We start from the raw sequence: 13352 nt of genomic DNA, 5'->3' as shown, positions 1-13352 counted from the left end.
AAATGTTCATTAAATGTTTGTTATTTTCCAAGTGACCATCACACCAAGTGAACTGAGCACATACTGGGTAAGAGGGTCCCAACAAAGGACCTCAGCAGCAAGAAATGAGGCCTCCAAAGTGGCAGTATGCAATGCCCCTCAGCTGCCTGATCTATAAATGGGATAAAGCCACTGATGCCTCCTTTAAAGGCTTCTGTTAACCTCCAATGAAATAAGAGCCATGAAAGCACACTGACTCAGAAGGAATGCTGCAGCTATAAAACACAACTCTTAGTGAGTAGCAATATTTAAAAGTATATGATTGGTATCATGTTATCCTACAGTAAGCCCAGAAAATGTATCTAAAGTCCATCCATCTGTAGATGCCTAAACAGTGGAATAGTGCTTAAGCCTTGTATTCCTGGATAGGTTGAAAAAAGCCTGCCTTTTTGAAAGTCTCCCCCACCAGCCCTTCTCATAATCTCCTCTTTTGTGGGTGTGTCGATTTGATTACAGGGAGACTAAAGAAGTACCTGGAGGCCCCGCTCAGGGCCAACTTCGAGGGCCAGCTATGAGGCCATCTACGTGGTCCCCAACCTGGGGGTAGGAGCTAAAATCTATTTTGAGCTTGCAAATTTTCTATAATGTGGTCTTGCAGAAAGGACTCTAGAGTGTTCTCTTATGGTGTGACTGTAACAGGTGTTCAGTTTTTATTAAAATTCTTACTTCTTCACACCCTAATTCTTTTTAGTCCCAACCATATATTTGAAGCCCGGGATGGAAACATCAGCCTGTATTGCTTGACAGTCTTAGAACAGTCTCTGTGGCTATTCTTGTTCATAACGCTGTTTAATTTCTCAGATTTATGTGTATTAGTATTAAATCCAAAGATAGCAAAATCCTGCACAAACACTGTGTCTATGGACAGATGTTCTGGTGCCTGGCTAAGGTGTTGTTTTTGTAAACTCCATGAATTGCTTCTAGGGAAACAAAAGGAACCTGAAAACAGAATTACTATTCCTCCCAGACCCATCACCAGCATTCCTGCTGAAGGGGAGAGTGCTGAATGGCTCTACCAACAGGAATGCATTCAAAGGCATAGGGCACAGCCACACAGACGGCTCGGTTCAAGTCCTGTTTACATGCACACCGCAGTACACATGACGATAAAAAGAATTCATGGAGCATCTGACCTCTGGATACCCACCACACCACGGCGTCACCAACTCCCAGCGCCTCCATGGCGTCTCCCCTGCTCCCACTGGCTGGTTCCTTGGGATCCAGCCAGCAAGAGGGCTTTGCTCTGGCTTTGTTGATAAGGCTGCACCAGAGAGGAGATTTCCCCAGTCCTCCCACCTCGTGCCTCGGGAAATGAATAAGCTGCTGTGTCACTAACATATTCTAGGTCATGTGCGCACACAAACATTATTATACCTTGAAATTACTTTTAAATTACTGTCTTTTGGGTTTTAACCATTTTCCTAGAAGTGTGGCTCGGCAAATCCTTACATGGAGCAAGGATGGCACCCAGTGGCCAAAATGCTTCAGCTCAGATCTTGTTTTCTCACAGATTTTTCATTGCTTGTAGTTTTGGAGATAACAAACTGCCATAAGATCTTTATCCAAAGCCAGATTTGAAACTCTAAATCACTTGACTATCCCTTTAATCTAAAGCACACACATGCACACACACACACACACACACACACACACACACACACACGCCTCCCATACATATTCACACGTACAAATTGAGGCAATATACAGAAGTTAATTCAGAATAATAATTTCCGAAAATCCTTAAAAGGACCTTAGAGTCTTATGTTAAAGTTGTCATATTTCAGATATGCAGATTACTGCCCATGATGTCCCTAATACCATGTATCACTATAGGAAACGTTATACAAATAGAAACTCAATCTCACATTCTTCACTTCATATCTTCCCCAAAATAGTCTCTAGTTCATGAGTTCTCATGCCTTAAACATAAGACTTTATCTCCTGACAAGGGCTTTATCCTTAAACGGATGTTCACAATCTCACATCCTTGTTACCTTTTTACAAGGTACTTGGCAGGTCTGGAGAGCACAGGATAATAAAGTGGGACTGCTCTCTTTCCTTTGAGCTTTCCAGATGTCGAGAGATTTCTATATAGCTAGATAGCCAATCAGACTGTAAGGAAGACAAGCAAGATGTCAGAATAATGGATCATATACTCCCTTGCTAAGAATGATGCAATATCCCCATAATATTTGCTGTTTCCAATTTCCTTAGGTTTCTAAGGAGTCTGAAACCCCCAGGGTGAGAAGTCACACGGATAGCACAACCATGATACAAAAAGAAGTTTCTAATAAAATAGCATTATATATTGATTGCCCAAAGAGTACCATGAAACGCTTCTTTTTAAGTGTCTATGTTAAAATTCAGCCTCAAGCTCTATTTTCCTCAGACATCATCACCATTCAGGCTTATTTGGCCCCACAAACTGTCAAAATGCCACAGAGCTTCCAAGAATAACAGTTAAGTCAAAAGAAATGACTTCAGGATAAAATTCCATGGTATTGCTTACATTTTCCTCTCCAGTACTTGAAATGAAGCATTGTCTTCAAGGTCAAAACAAAACACTAGAGAGAAAAAAAATCAAAGCCAAGTGCATGCATTTTTCTTTGCTGGTTCTTGGTGACCCTGTATGTAAATTGGAGCTATAATGACCCTGCCCTGCCAAGAGGTGTGAGGCTCCAGTGAGATAATGGGTAGGAAAACGTTTTTTTTTATGCACTGCTAAGTAGTATTATTTAAGGCATTATTTTTTTTTAAACATGTATACGTAGCCTTGGTGTACAGTTTCATTACTGATGAGATTCAGATCCTTGTCCTACCTAAAATAATCACGTATCTTTCTCACGAGTACACTGCATAATGTTACCTTCAAATACAATATAGCCCCAGTGGGCTTTGGAAATCACTTATTATATGTAATTACATCAAGCTGAGCCAAATCTAAAACCAAATACTCCAGTTTTTAAATAGCTTAAATTTAAAAGCTTTGGGTATTCAGAAATTATAAGAACCCTAAGATATTTTGTCAACTTGATGTTGCTTTGTGTTTTATTTTCCCCTTCCTTCCTGGAGACAAATTTTATACACTTATAAAATTATAACATTTTACAGCTGAAAATGGCTTTGTTGTGCAGATGAGGAAACTGGAAGTCTAGAAATTTTAAATGAACTGCGAGGTCTGGTGGCTGTTTTGTCTATTTCCATGTTTGCTCTCTGTCTTACTGTGTCCGTGACCTTACAAAGGCTGCTTAAAAAAGGACAGCTCGGCAACAAAGACATTATCTTCTAACTTGGCATTTCCTATTGTGCCTTGAGAGCAATACAACAATGATTTATGCACATTTTTAAGATTCTGGGTGGATCTACTGTCAACTGAGAGAAAACAGGCAGAACTATTGAAGCAGCACATAATTTCAAAAATAGGTAGAAGGGAGAGAATACGGGACTATACAAATGAAAAGAACTAGAAAGACATCCTGAGATTCAAGAAAATAATGGTTTCAACAAACTTAGTCATCGGGAGGGTGGTAGCAGGGTACATGAGTGAAGGCTCATATCTAATAGAGGCATGCCTCATTTCATCGCACTTTGGTTTATTGCTCTTCGCAGATACTTTGGGTTTTGCAAAATGAAAGTCTGTGGTAGCCCTGTGTTGAGTGAGTCTATCAGTGCCATTCTTCCAAAAGTATTTGCTCACATTGTCTCTGTGTTGCATTTTCCTAGTTCTCAATCGACTACAGGCTTTTACATTATTACATTTGTTATGGTGATCTGTGATTAGCGATTATGAGTTGCTCAAAACTCAGAAGATGGTTAGCCACTTGTAGCAATAAAATATTTGTTAATTAACAAATGTTTGTTAATTAACAATGTACATTGTCTGCTAGACATCATGCTGTAGTGCACTGGATAGATGAAGTAGAGTGTCAACAAAACTATTATATACACTGGGAAACCAAAAAATTCATTCGACTTGCTTTATAGCAATATTTGCTTTATTGCTGGAACTAAAGCCTCAGTGTTGCTGAAGTATTAAAGAATTTGCTGAACCAACTAAGAATTAATGACAAGGGGCCTTTGCCCGCAGTAGGAAAGGACAGGTATTGTCCTTACTGAACAATCCAAAGAGAATATCCTAAACAAAGAAAATGAATCCCTTTATTTTCATATAGTTCAGGCTTCTTAGGAAACTAGCAAACAAGAACTTAACACAAGGTGTTGAGAAAGAATTTGCAGACACTCTTAATGTCATAAATTCTTACTTCAAAACTTAACTCACATGTTGTAAGCACCTCTGCCATCAAAACTGCAAACAGTTCAATGAATTTGGTAGAAATTTCTCCAGTACCCAGGTGCAAGCCATGACCTTAGGAAATGTAAGGTTTACAAAAATGACTAAGACCAGGATTCACTACTAAAAATTCTCCTGGCTTAACTAGGCGATTGGACAGGTGCACAAAGATTTATATTGCAAGGTAGAGACTGGTAAGTATAATGAAAAAATGGTACACCAGTAGATCACTTCTGCCTGAATTACAGTGAGAGCGACTTCACGGAGGGGGCACCACTGAGCAGGAGCAGATGGATTGTCAGGACTCTGCAGAGATTAAAGTAGGACTGGGAGCACAGAAAGGGAAGGGCAGAGAATGGACAGAATATATCAAATCTAGGGGTGCCTGGGTGGCTCAGTCAGTTAAGTTTCCGGCTTCAGCTCAGGTCATGATCTCACGGTTCGTGGGTTCGAGCCCCGCGTTGGGCTCTGTGCTGACAGCTAGCTCAGAGCCTGGAGCCTGCTTCAGATTCTGTACCTCCCTCTCTCTCTCTGACCCTCCCATGCTCATGCTGTCTCTCTCCTTCTCTCAAAAATAAATAAAAACCATTAAAAAATTAAAAAAAAAAAGAAAATATCAAATCTAACCCAAGGGAAGGGTCAGTCAGGGGGAGCATGGGAAGCTGGATGTACAACACAGTGACTCAACTTCTCTATACGTTATGCTACCACCTGTCACCGAACACTATCACTGTGTCACTGACTATATTCCTTGTGCTGTACCTTTAATTTCCCATGACTCATTCATTCCACAAGTGGAAGCCTGTAGTTCCCACTCCCCTTCACTCATTTCAATGTCCAGTTGAAGAATTTGAAATGATGGAATCATAGACAATGTTGAGCTCTGTGAGAAGGAAGACTGGCAGCAGCAGAAAAGTATTGTTAATCTGTCCACTAGGCACAGGATGAATTTGGGAGTAGGTCTTAATAGCTTACTTTAAGAAAAGAGGGGGGTGGGGTACCTAGGTGGCTCAGTTGGTTAAGCATTTGATTTTGGCTTAGGTCATGATCTCGCAGTTTGTGAGTTTGAGCCCCTCATCGGTCTTGAGAGAGAGAGGCAAAGAGAGACAGAGAGAGAGGCAGAAAGAAAGGAAGAAAGGGTGGCAGGGAGACCAGCTGGAGGAGCATGCATAACAACTGTCTGAATGAGAAAGAATGCAGGTCTGAGCTGCTGGTGACTGTGAGGACGGTGGGGGCATGGGAGACATTCTAAAGTCTTCGGTTCCGTGAGTAAACAGCACACGGACTGAGGATGTATGAGGACCCAAAGCTGACTGGGTAATTAGATCCAAAGTGTGTCTCTGGAGAAGCAGGGGAGGGAAGCTCCTATGTACACTTAGGAAAATGCAAAAGAAAACCAGTCATTGTGATCGCCAAACCAAACTCACATCACTGAGGTGAGGGAGCATCGACTTCCCAGTTCCTTACCTAGAGTCACAGATGGCTTTAACTAGAGGAAAACCAGAGCTAAGGGAGGGTGACACAGTCCCAGCTACCCCAGTGTTCTGGAAAGGTCTGACCTCTCTGGCCTCTATAGCTGCCTTCATTGTTCAGAGTCCGTGCTCCAAGGGGCCACACTGTTACCCTCTACTCCTGTCTTCCCTGGACCTTCATGACTAATCACTGCTCTGAAACCAAAAATGAACTGCTTTTTATTTCATCCCCTCAAGGTCAGATGCCCTGGGTCTTCACGTATGCCACTCAAGGAGGGCAGTGGACCAGCAGCGTTAATGTGTGGGAGAAAGAAGGTGGGAGAAAGCCCTCCAAGCACATCCTTCTTCCTGGGGAAAGTAAACATTCATCGTGACCTTATGGAGACAGTGTCCCCATTTTGTTTCCAAATGGAAGGAAAGAAGTGACCAATAATGGTTGTTTAAGCTGATCTGAAAGGAGGTCAGGGTCACCACAGGATGGCCCGGTGGGTTCCTGAGGAGCCCTCAACTCATAGCCACATAGTTCAGCTGTAGAAAAGGCCAGCCTGGACTTGCACCCTGGTTCTCCTCACACCACTCCCCTCCCCAGTGTTTTCCATACTCAAGAGTGAGAAAGTGCGATCATCTTTTTTTTTGAGCTAACATTTCATCAAGACACAATTCACGAAGAGAACCCCATATGATCACTCGGACATTTGGACACAGAGCTCTCCACATATTTATGGGCGTGTCCTAAGCAATGCTGGCTGCCCGGCTCAGTCTGCAGCCTGACGAGCAGGAGATGCCCTTTAGGATGCTGATCTGGCTGTTTCCCCTGCTGCCAATTTTCTGCTGAAGGTTCAGTAACTTTCCCTGATGATTAAAAAAAAAACCTTGGAAATTAAACTCAGCATAGCTACTATTTAAGGTAAAAACAATCCCCTAAAGTTAAGAGGCAGGGACAAGAGAGGAGACAGACTAGGTTAGGTGTAAGATGAGTCCCAAATTCCATTTAAATTGCTGCAAGGTCATCTTTTTAAACAACCTTAGAGTAAGCCAAGTCGAACTGGAAAGTTGTTGATTGTTGAGATTTCCAAAGGTAGCGTTTCAGAAGACCAAGGGCTGAGGCTAGAGAAACAGGAGAAAGCTCTCCTTCCCTTCCTGGCACCCTGAGGTCCTGGATAACCCCCTGGACTCTGAAGGTGTCTCTGTGGGAGCAGAGAAGGTGTCCTGCACCCAAGGAGCTAGAAGGTGCTTCCTCTGACTCGGGTGGGGAGCCCCTGCCACACAGTCCCCTGCCCTACCTCTCCCCGCCTTGGCAGTTGCCTCATTCCTTGGGTTTGGGTAAGTGCCATGGCATTGCTCTCTGACTACACAGGACACTTTTCCTCTGCAAGAACCGCTGTAAGGACTGGACTTTTCCACGGCTTTGGAAATAGAGTTGGCAGGGCAGTGGCTAGCAGACGTCCAATTAGAAGAAGGTGCATCCTTTGGAAGGTCAGTTACTAAGAGGTTTCCCATTGCTTGGCCAGCCAAGTAGGGGTGAGCCCCAACTCCTGCCTCAGGGACATCCCTCCTTCAGGGACTCTTGTGCAGGACCCATGACAAACACATCTACCAGCACAACCACCAAGGCGGTTCTGAGCAAGGAGGCTTCTTATGATAGCATTTGAACATTTCATGGATCAAAGATGTCTACTGAAACTTACTTAAAAAAAAAAAAAGCCAAGTATATCCCATCCCATTGCCCTGCCTGTCCTCTGCCCTCTACCTCGCAGAGGAGACCATAAGATCCTATTTTTGATGTAACTGTGTAAAGGCCACAGGGAATACCTATTCCTTGGCACTTTATTTTATTTTATTTACTTTACCAGGATGTTAATTTGTGGCCTAGGCATTAACATTGATAACTTGAAATACGCAAGAGGTAGTCCAAACCCAAACACCCAACATGAGTTATTGGTGTTTAATTACTGAGGCAGTTAAATAGTGCTGTAAACCAGTTCATCTCTGATTGCAGCCATAACCCATGCAGTTTGGAATTGAAAGAAGGGATGATAAAAGGTGGCAATATAACACAGGAACGTCCATGAGTTGATTTTAATTGGTAAACTGGCATATATAGTGATAACTGTTTGGTCTGTCCACCGCATTGGAATCTTAGGGAAGTGCATAAAATTACAGGAGCATATAATTGGTGCACTAAACTCATTTTCTTATGTTATCACAGCTGGCATCCTCAGGTTATTAAAAGCCTTTAAACCAGTCATCTTCAAAGAGATCTAATTGTCAATATGGTCTTTATACATTATTCCCGTTAGCACGGAGCAGAAGAGATATAAACAGGCACTAAAATCTGCACAAATTCTCTGGGCACGCCTTTCTTATTTTAAGTTCAAGGAAGATCAGTAAATGGTAATGAGGATAAAAACCATTTCTTTAGATCCTGCTTTCCTCATTCAATGCACATGGCAATCAGCCCGTAAAGGATAAATTATCAATATTATAGACTCAACCAGGCTTTTAAAAAGTTAATTCATTAGGAAGTTAATTCATTCCAGGAAGTTCTGTGGTCTTTTTGTGTACAGGTGGCTCTCCAAAATCCCAAGGTATAAATAAAATATCAGATCCACAAAATCTGCTTAGGTTCTGACATTCTTTGATGCATAATTGTATGTTGATTCATCTACTTATTCTGGCTAGATAATCAAGGAATGCATCTAGAATGTTTTTCACACTCTGGGTACCATTCACCCACCTACCACCACATACCCATGAAGGAGATTTTTCCCAATAGGAGAAATAGAGTTAATAGAACAAAGCAAAACAAAAGTAAAAGTATCTTCTCCCTCTTTGATGGCATTCTAGAATAAGAAAAGAAATCCCCAACCATGAACAGGTATGAAATAGGAAGACAAGATATGAAAAAAGGTAAGGTGATATCAGCGTAGCATTAATGATGATTAAAGACTGACTACAGGTTTATCATATGTGAAATCTGTGTTCCTTTAAACCATCCCACCTAGGAGTACAAATGGTAGTGAATTGAAAATAATTAATGGTATGTATTATCTTCTCCAATAGGACCTCCATCTCTCCTACTTATTTCTGAGAATGCATGTACCTACGTGTACAAGAAACCCTTAGAATAGCCATCATCCGTGTTATTACGTACTAATATGTACTGGTACAATAGAAAACACTCTTTCTTATGGCTGTGGTGGCTAACCCAATAATTCTCTGAATCACAAAAACTTAAAAAGACAGACATCACAGCTTTCAAAAGGGAGGAAAACCAGGTGTCCCACACTCTCATGTACTGACCATGGCTGGTTAGAAGTGCAGGGAAAGGAACTAGAATTCTGGGATGGCTTCAAGGTAATGGTGGTGACTGAGGTGAAAAAGAATATCCAGGGGCGTCTGGCTGGCTCAGTTGGTAGAGCGTGTGACTCTTGATCTCAGGGTTGTGAGTTTGAGCCCCACGTTGGGTGTGGAGATTATTTATAAATAAAATCTTAAATAAAAAAAGAAAAAGGATATCTAAGACTCATTCACAGACTTATCTAGTGCTGGAGCGGGAAGAAGGTCGCACTGAACAGCAGTGAACATGGCGGTTAAGAACTCCAGTTCCAGGGCCGCATTGCCTGGCTGTCCCCTTGCCATCATCTGATCTTGGCCTTTCTACTTCACATCTCCATGCCTCAACCTACTCATCTGTAAAACAGTGTGTACTTCACAGGATTATGAGATTCAAATGAATTAATATAAAATGCTTGGTAGTGTGCCCGATCCATAGTAAGCATTTGACAAGTGTTAGCTATTATTGTTCTAATCTCTTCACTTATTTTTACAGATGAAAATACACAGATTTTAAGTGAACAGAAAGTTGGAGGAAAAACCAATGCCAAACCCATATTACACACATTTCCCCCCTAATATCCCGCTTACTTAACCAATGGAAAGACACAAATAAGTGATCATGAAGGCGCTGCTCAATTATACTTAAATCCCTTTTCCCTCTAAGACTGAAACATCCGAGCACACCTATGCCCAGTTCTATTCCCTAGCACCTAGTGGGCAGAGTGATTCTACGTCGGTAAATGACAACGGAGCAGAAAGTCGCGTGAAGTTTAACATTACGTACTGGCAAAGCACTCTTTGCTTCCTTACCTTAAACTTGTCAACTTCAGCTTTTGAGCATGTTGCATGGTATGACAGCACCTGATTCAGAAGAAAAGGAAAAAGAAAAAACCTTTAGTAGCAAGACCTGACTCTATTTTCTGAAATTCTTCTGGTTTAAAAAGAAACTCAGCTCATTATATCACCTTGATAATTGTGGATTTTTTAAAATTGAAGGATAATTGACATAAATCTTATTAATTTCAGGTATATATCATTGTGATCTAATACTTTCATACATTACAAAATAACCCCTGTGATAAGTTTAGTTACCATCTGTCACCATACAGTTATTACATTATTGACTGTATTTCCTATACTGTACCTTAATCCCCAATGACTTATTTATTTAGTTTGTGCCTTTTAATCCCCCTCACCTCTTTCAACTCAACTCCCTCCCGCCCACCCCTCCCCTTTCTGCTAACAGTTTGTTATATCTATGAATCTGTTTCATTTGTTCTTTTGTTGTGTTTATGGTTCCACACATGAGTGGAATCATATAGTATTTGTCTTCCTCTGCCTGAATCATCTCATTTAGCACAGTATCTTCTAGGTCCACCCATGTTGTTGCAAATGGTAAGATTTCATTCTTCTTTTTAATGGCTGAGTAATATTCCATTATATATCACATCTTCTTTATCCACTCATCTACTGATGGACACTTAGGTTGCTTTCATATTTTGGCTGTTTTAAATATTTCTGCAATAGGGGTGCCTGGCTGGATCAGTTGGTTAAATGTCTGACTCTTGATTTTGGCTCAGGGAATGATCCCATGGTTCACAGAATGGAGCCTTGCAGTGGGTGCTGCACTGACACCTTGGCGCCTGCTTGGGGCTCTCTCTCTCCTCTCACTCTGCCCCAGCCCTGCTCATGCACTTTCTCCCTCTCTCTCTCTCCTCAAAATAAATATATAAAAATAAAATATTAAATAATACTGTAATAACCATAGGGGGGCACATATCTCTTTGAATTAGCATTTTCATTTTCTTCAGATAAATACACAGAGGTGGAATTGCTGGACAATACAGTAGTTTTATTTTTAATTTCTTGAGGAACTTCCATACTGTTTTCCGTAGTAGCTGTACCAATCAGCGTACATTCCTACCAAAGTGTACAAGGGTCCGCTTTTCTCTACATCCTCACCAACACTTGTTACCTTTTTTTTTTTTTTAATAATAGGCAATCTGACTGGTGTGAGGTGATATCTCATCATGGGTTTCATTTGCATTCCTGGATGATGAATGATGTTGAACATCTTTTCATGTATCTATTAGTTATCTGTAGGTCTTCTTTAGAAAAATGTCCACTCAAGTCCTCTGCTTGTTTTTTTTATATTAAATGGTATAAGTTCCTTATATATTTTGGATATTAACCCTTTATCAGATGTATGATTTGCAAATATCTTTTTCCATTCAGTCGGTGGTCTTTTATTTTGTCTATGGTTTCCTTTGCTGTGCAGAAGCCTTTTAGCTTGCTGTAGTCCTATTCGCTTATTTTAGTTTTTGTTGTCCTTGCCTGAGGAGATTGATTCAGAAAGAAATATTGCTAAGACCGATGTCAAAGAGCTTACTGCCTGTGTTTTCTTCTAGGAGTTTTATGGCTTCAGGTCTTACATTAAAATCTTTAATCCAATTTGAATTTATTTTTGTATATGGTGTAAGATAGTAGTCCAATTTCTCTCTTTTGCATGTAGCTGTCCAGTCTTCCCAACATCATTTATTAAAGAGACTGTCTTTTCAAAACAGTGGATTTTAAGGTACAAGAAATTCTCAATAACTGTGACACAGACTGTTAGTTATCTCCGTGCACTTGCAGTGGAATCTATTATAATGCAGAATGGAGATGCAGTCCACATGAAAGGTTAAGTATTTTACACCAGGATGTTTGTGTAGGTAGTTATTTTGTCAAAGGGACATGAGGTGGCTCAAGATCACAGCTCCCAAAGGACATGACTATGTGTCCTGTCAAATACTCTGGAACGTAAATAAAAAGAAAGGTCGTGGGTGGTGTGTGTGTTTCTGTGTGTGTGTTTGTGTGAATGGTGGCAGACACTGTAGATTGCTGACTCAACTCCCATTTCTCGTCTATTCTCACTTGCCTGCTTTTCTTATGTAGGAAAGATTATACTGATACGCCCAACCATCTGTGACATCTTTTGTAAGAGGATTATATTTCCCTGCCGTATGGACAGCCTTAGTGTACAACTGGCATTAGCCAATACAGTGTGGGGGGCGGCGACTGAGAGCATTCTTCAGCACTCTTCAAGAGCCACACGTGGTTCTGCCATCTGATCCCAAGGAGCGCTGCTCTCTCCGCCTGGACTTCAAAATAAAACAGGCACGTTACGCACCACCACAGCCATCCCACAGCCGACGGTGTGTCCTGTGAGCGTGAAATCAAGCTTTGTAATTTATCACCACATTGTAACTTACTGATTCAGAGGCTTAAAAGTCAAAACTCAATTCAGGGGCTCTCTGTAGCTGGGGGAAGTCCTGTGGAGTGGACGTGTGATGCTCCTCTGGTCAGTGAAATGTACGTGGGAGTGCTGGGGCTGCCTCTTGACCTTTTCTTCTGCTCTAAAAAACAGCTCTAAGGCTTGGACATGCAGCACAATCTGGTGTCTATGAGGTGACAACTATGAATGACCGCTGGTTACGGCTGGTAGAGCAGAAAGGGGAGAAAAATGAGTCTGGCCCTGGACTGCCCTGACTCAGACTTTTTGTTATGCAGGACAAATAAACACACATTTGCTTAAGTCAGTATTGGAATGTTACAAGGTATCTATATATGTCCCTATAGATCTACACACACACACACACACACACACACACACACACACACAACTTGTATGTTACATATTTCATAGTACCAATCTCATGCTTAATCTATACAAACTTCAAACAAATAAGTCTAGGAAATGCTAAATCATTTCAACTATCAATTATATAGAATTGCATTGTACATTTGGTTCTGAAAAGTAAAGTAGCATGTTTTCTCTTGTTAAACACAGCATTTCCCAAATCTAATTAGCCACAGAACTCCCTTTTAAATGATACTGTGTTTTAATCTAGTAACATCCCAACCTAATAGCCTATTGGCCAAAAACCCTAGGAAATGCTGATGAAAAATATACACCATCCATAGCACAATAGCAGGGCCACAATGGACACAGTGTCCCGGGGGCAGATCACAGCCTCTAGGGCCAGCTTCCAAGCTATGGGAGTTTGGACAAGTGTCTTAGGCTCTTTGCAAAATGGTGTAATACTAATTAACACTAAACAGGTATCTCCTGCTTAACATCAGTAAGCTGTTCTTGAAAATCAGGTTCCACCTGAAAAGGCCAACAGGGAGCCTGTTTTCCATTATTTTTAATTGAAAAAAATTAGAATGCA

At 41.2% G+C, this 13352-nt stretch overlaps 1 protein-coding gene across 1 annotated transcript in view; it reads right to left on the bottom strand.

Moving 5' to 3' along the window:
- PDE11A (phosphodiesterase 11A) overlaps positions 1-13352 on the bottom strand; it is a 350510-nt gene that overhangs the window by 116842 nt on the left and 220316 nt on the right. The window contains exon 10 of the mRNA XM_029934333.1: positions 9952-10002. Coding sequence (XP_029790193.1) covers positions 9952-10002 — 51 coding nt within the window. The remainder of the gene's footprint in view (positions 1-9951; positions 10003-13352) is intronic.

The sequence above is a fragment of the Suricata suricatta genome, chromosome 3, assembly GCF_006229205.1.
Source record: "Suricata suricatta isolate VVHF042 chromosome 3, meerkat_22Aug2017_6uvM2_HiC, whole genome shotgun sequence".
NCBI classification, from domain to species: Eukaryota; Metazoa; Chordata; class Mammalia; order Carnivora; family Herpestidae; genus Suricata; species Suricata suricatta.
This window is presented reverse-complemented; position numbering and strand designations above follow the sequence as displayed.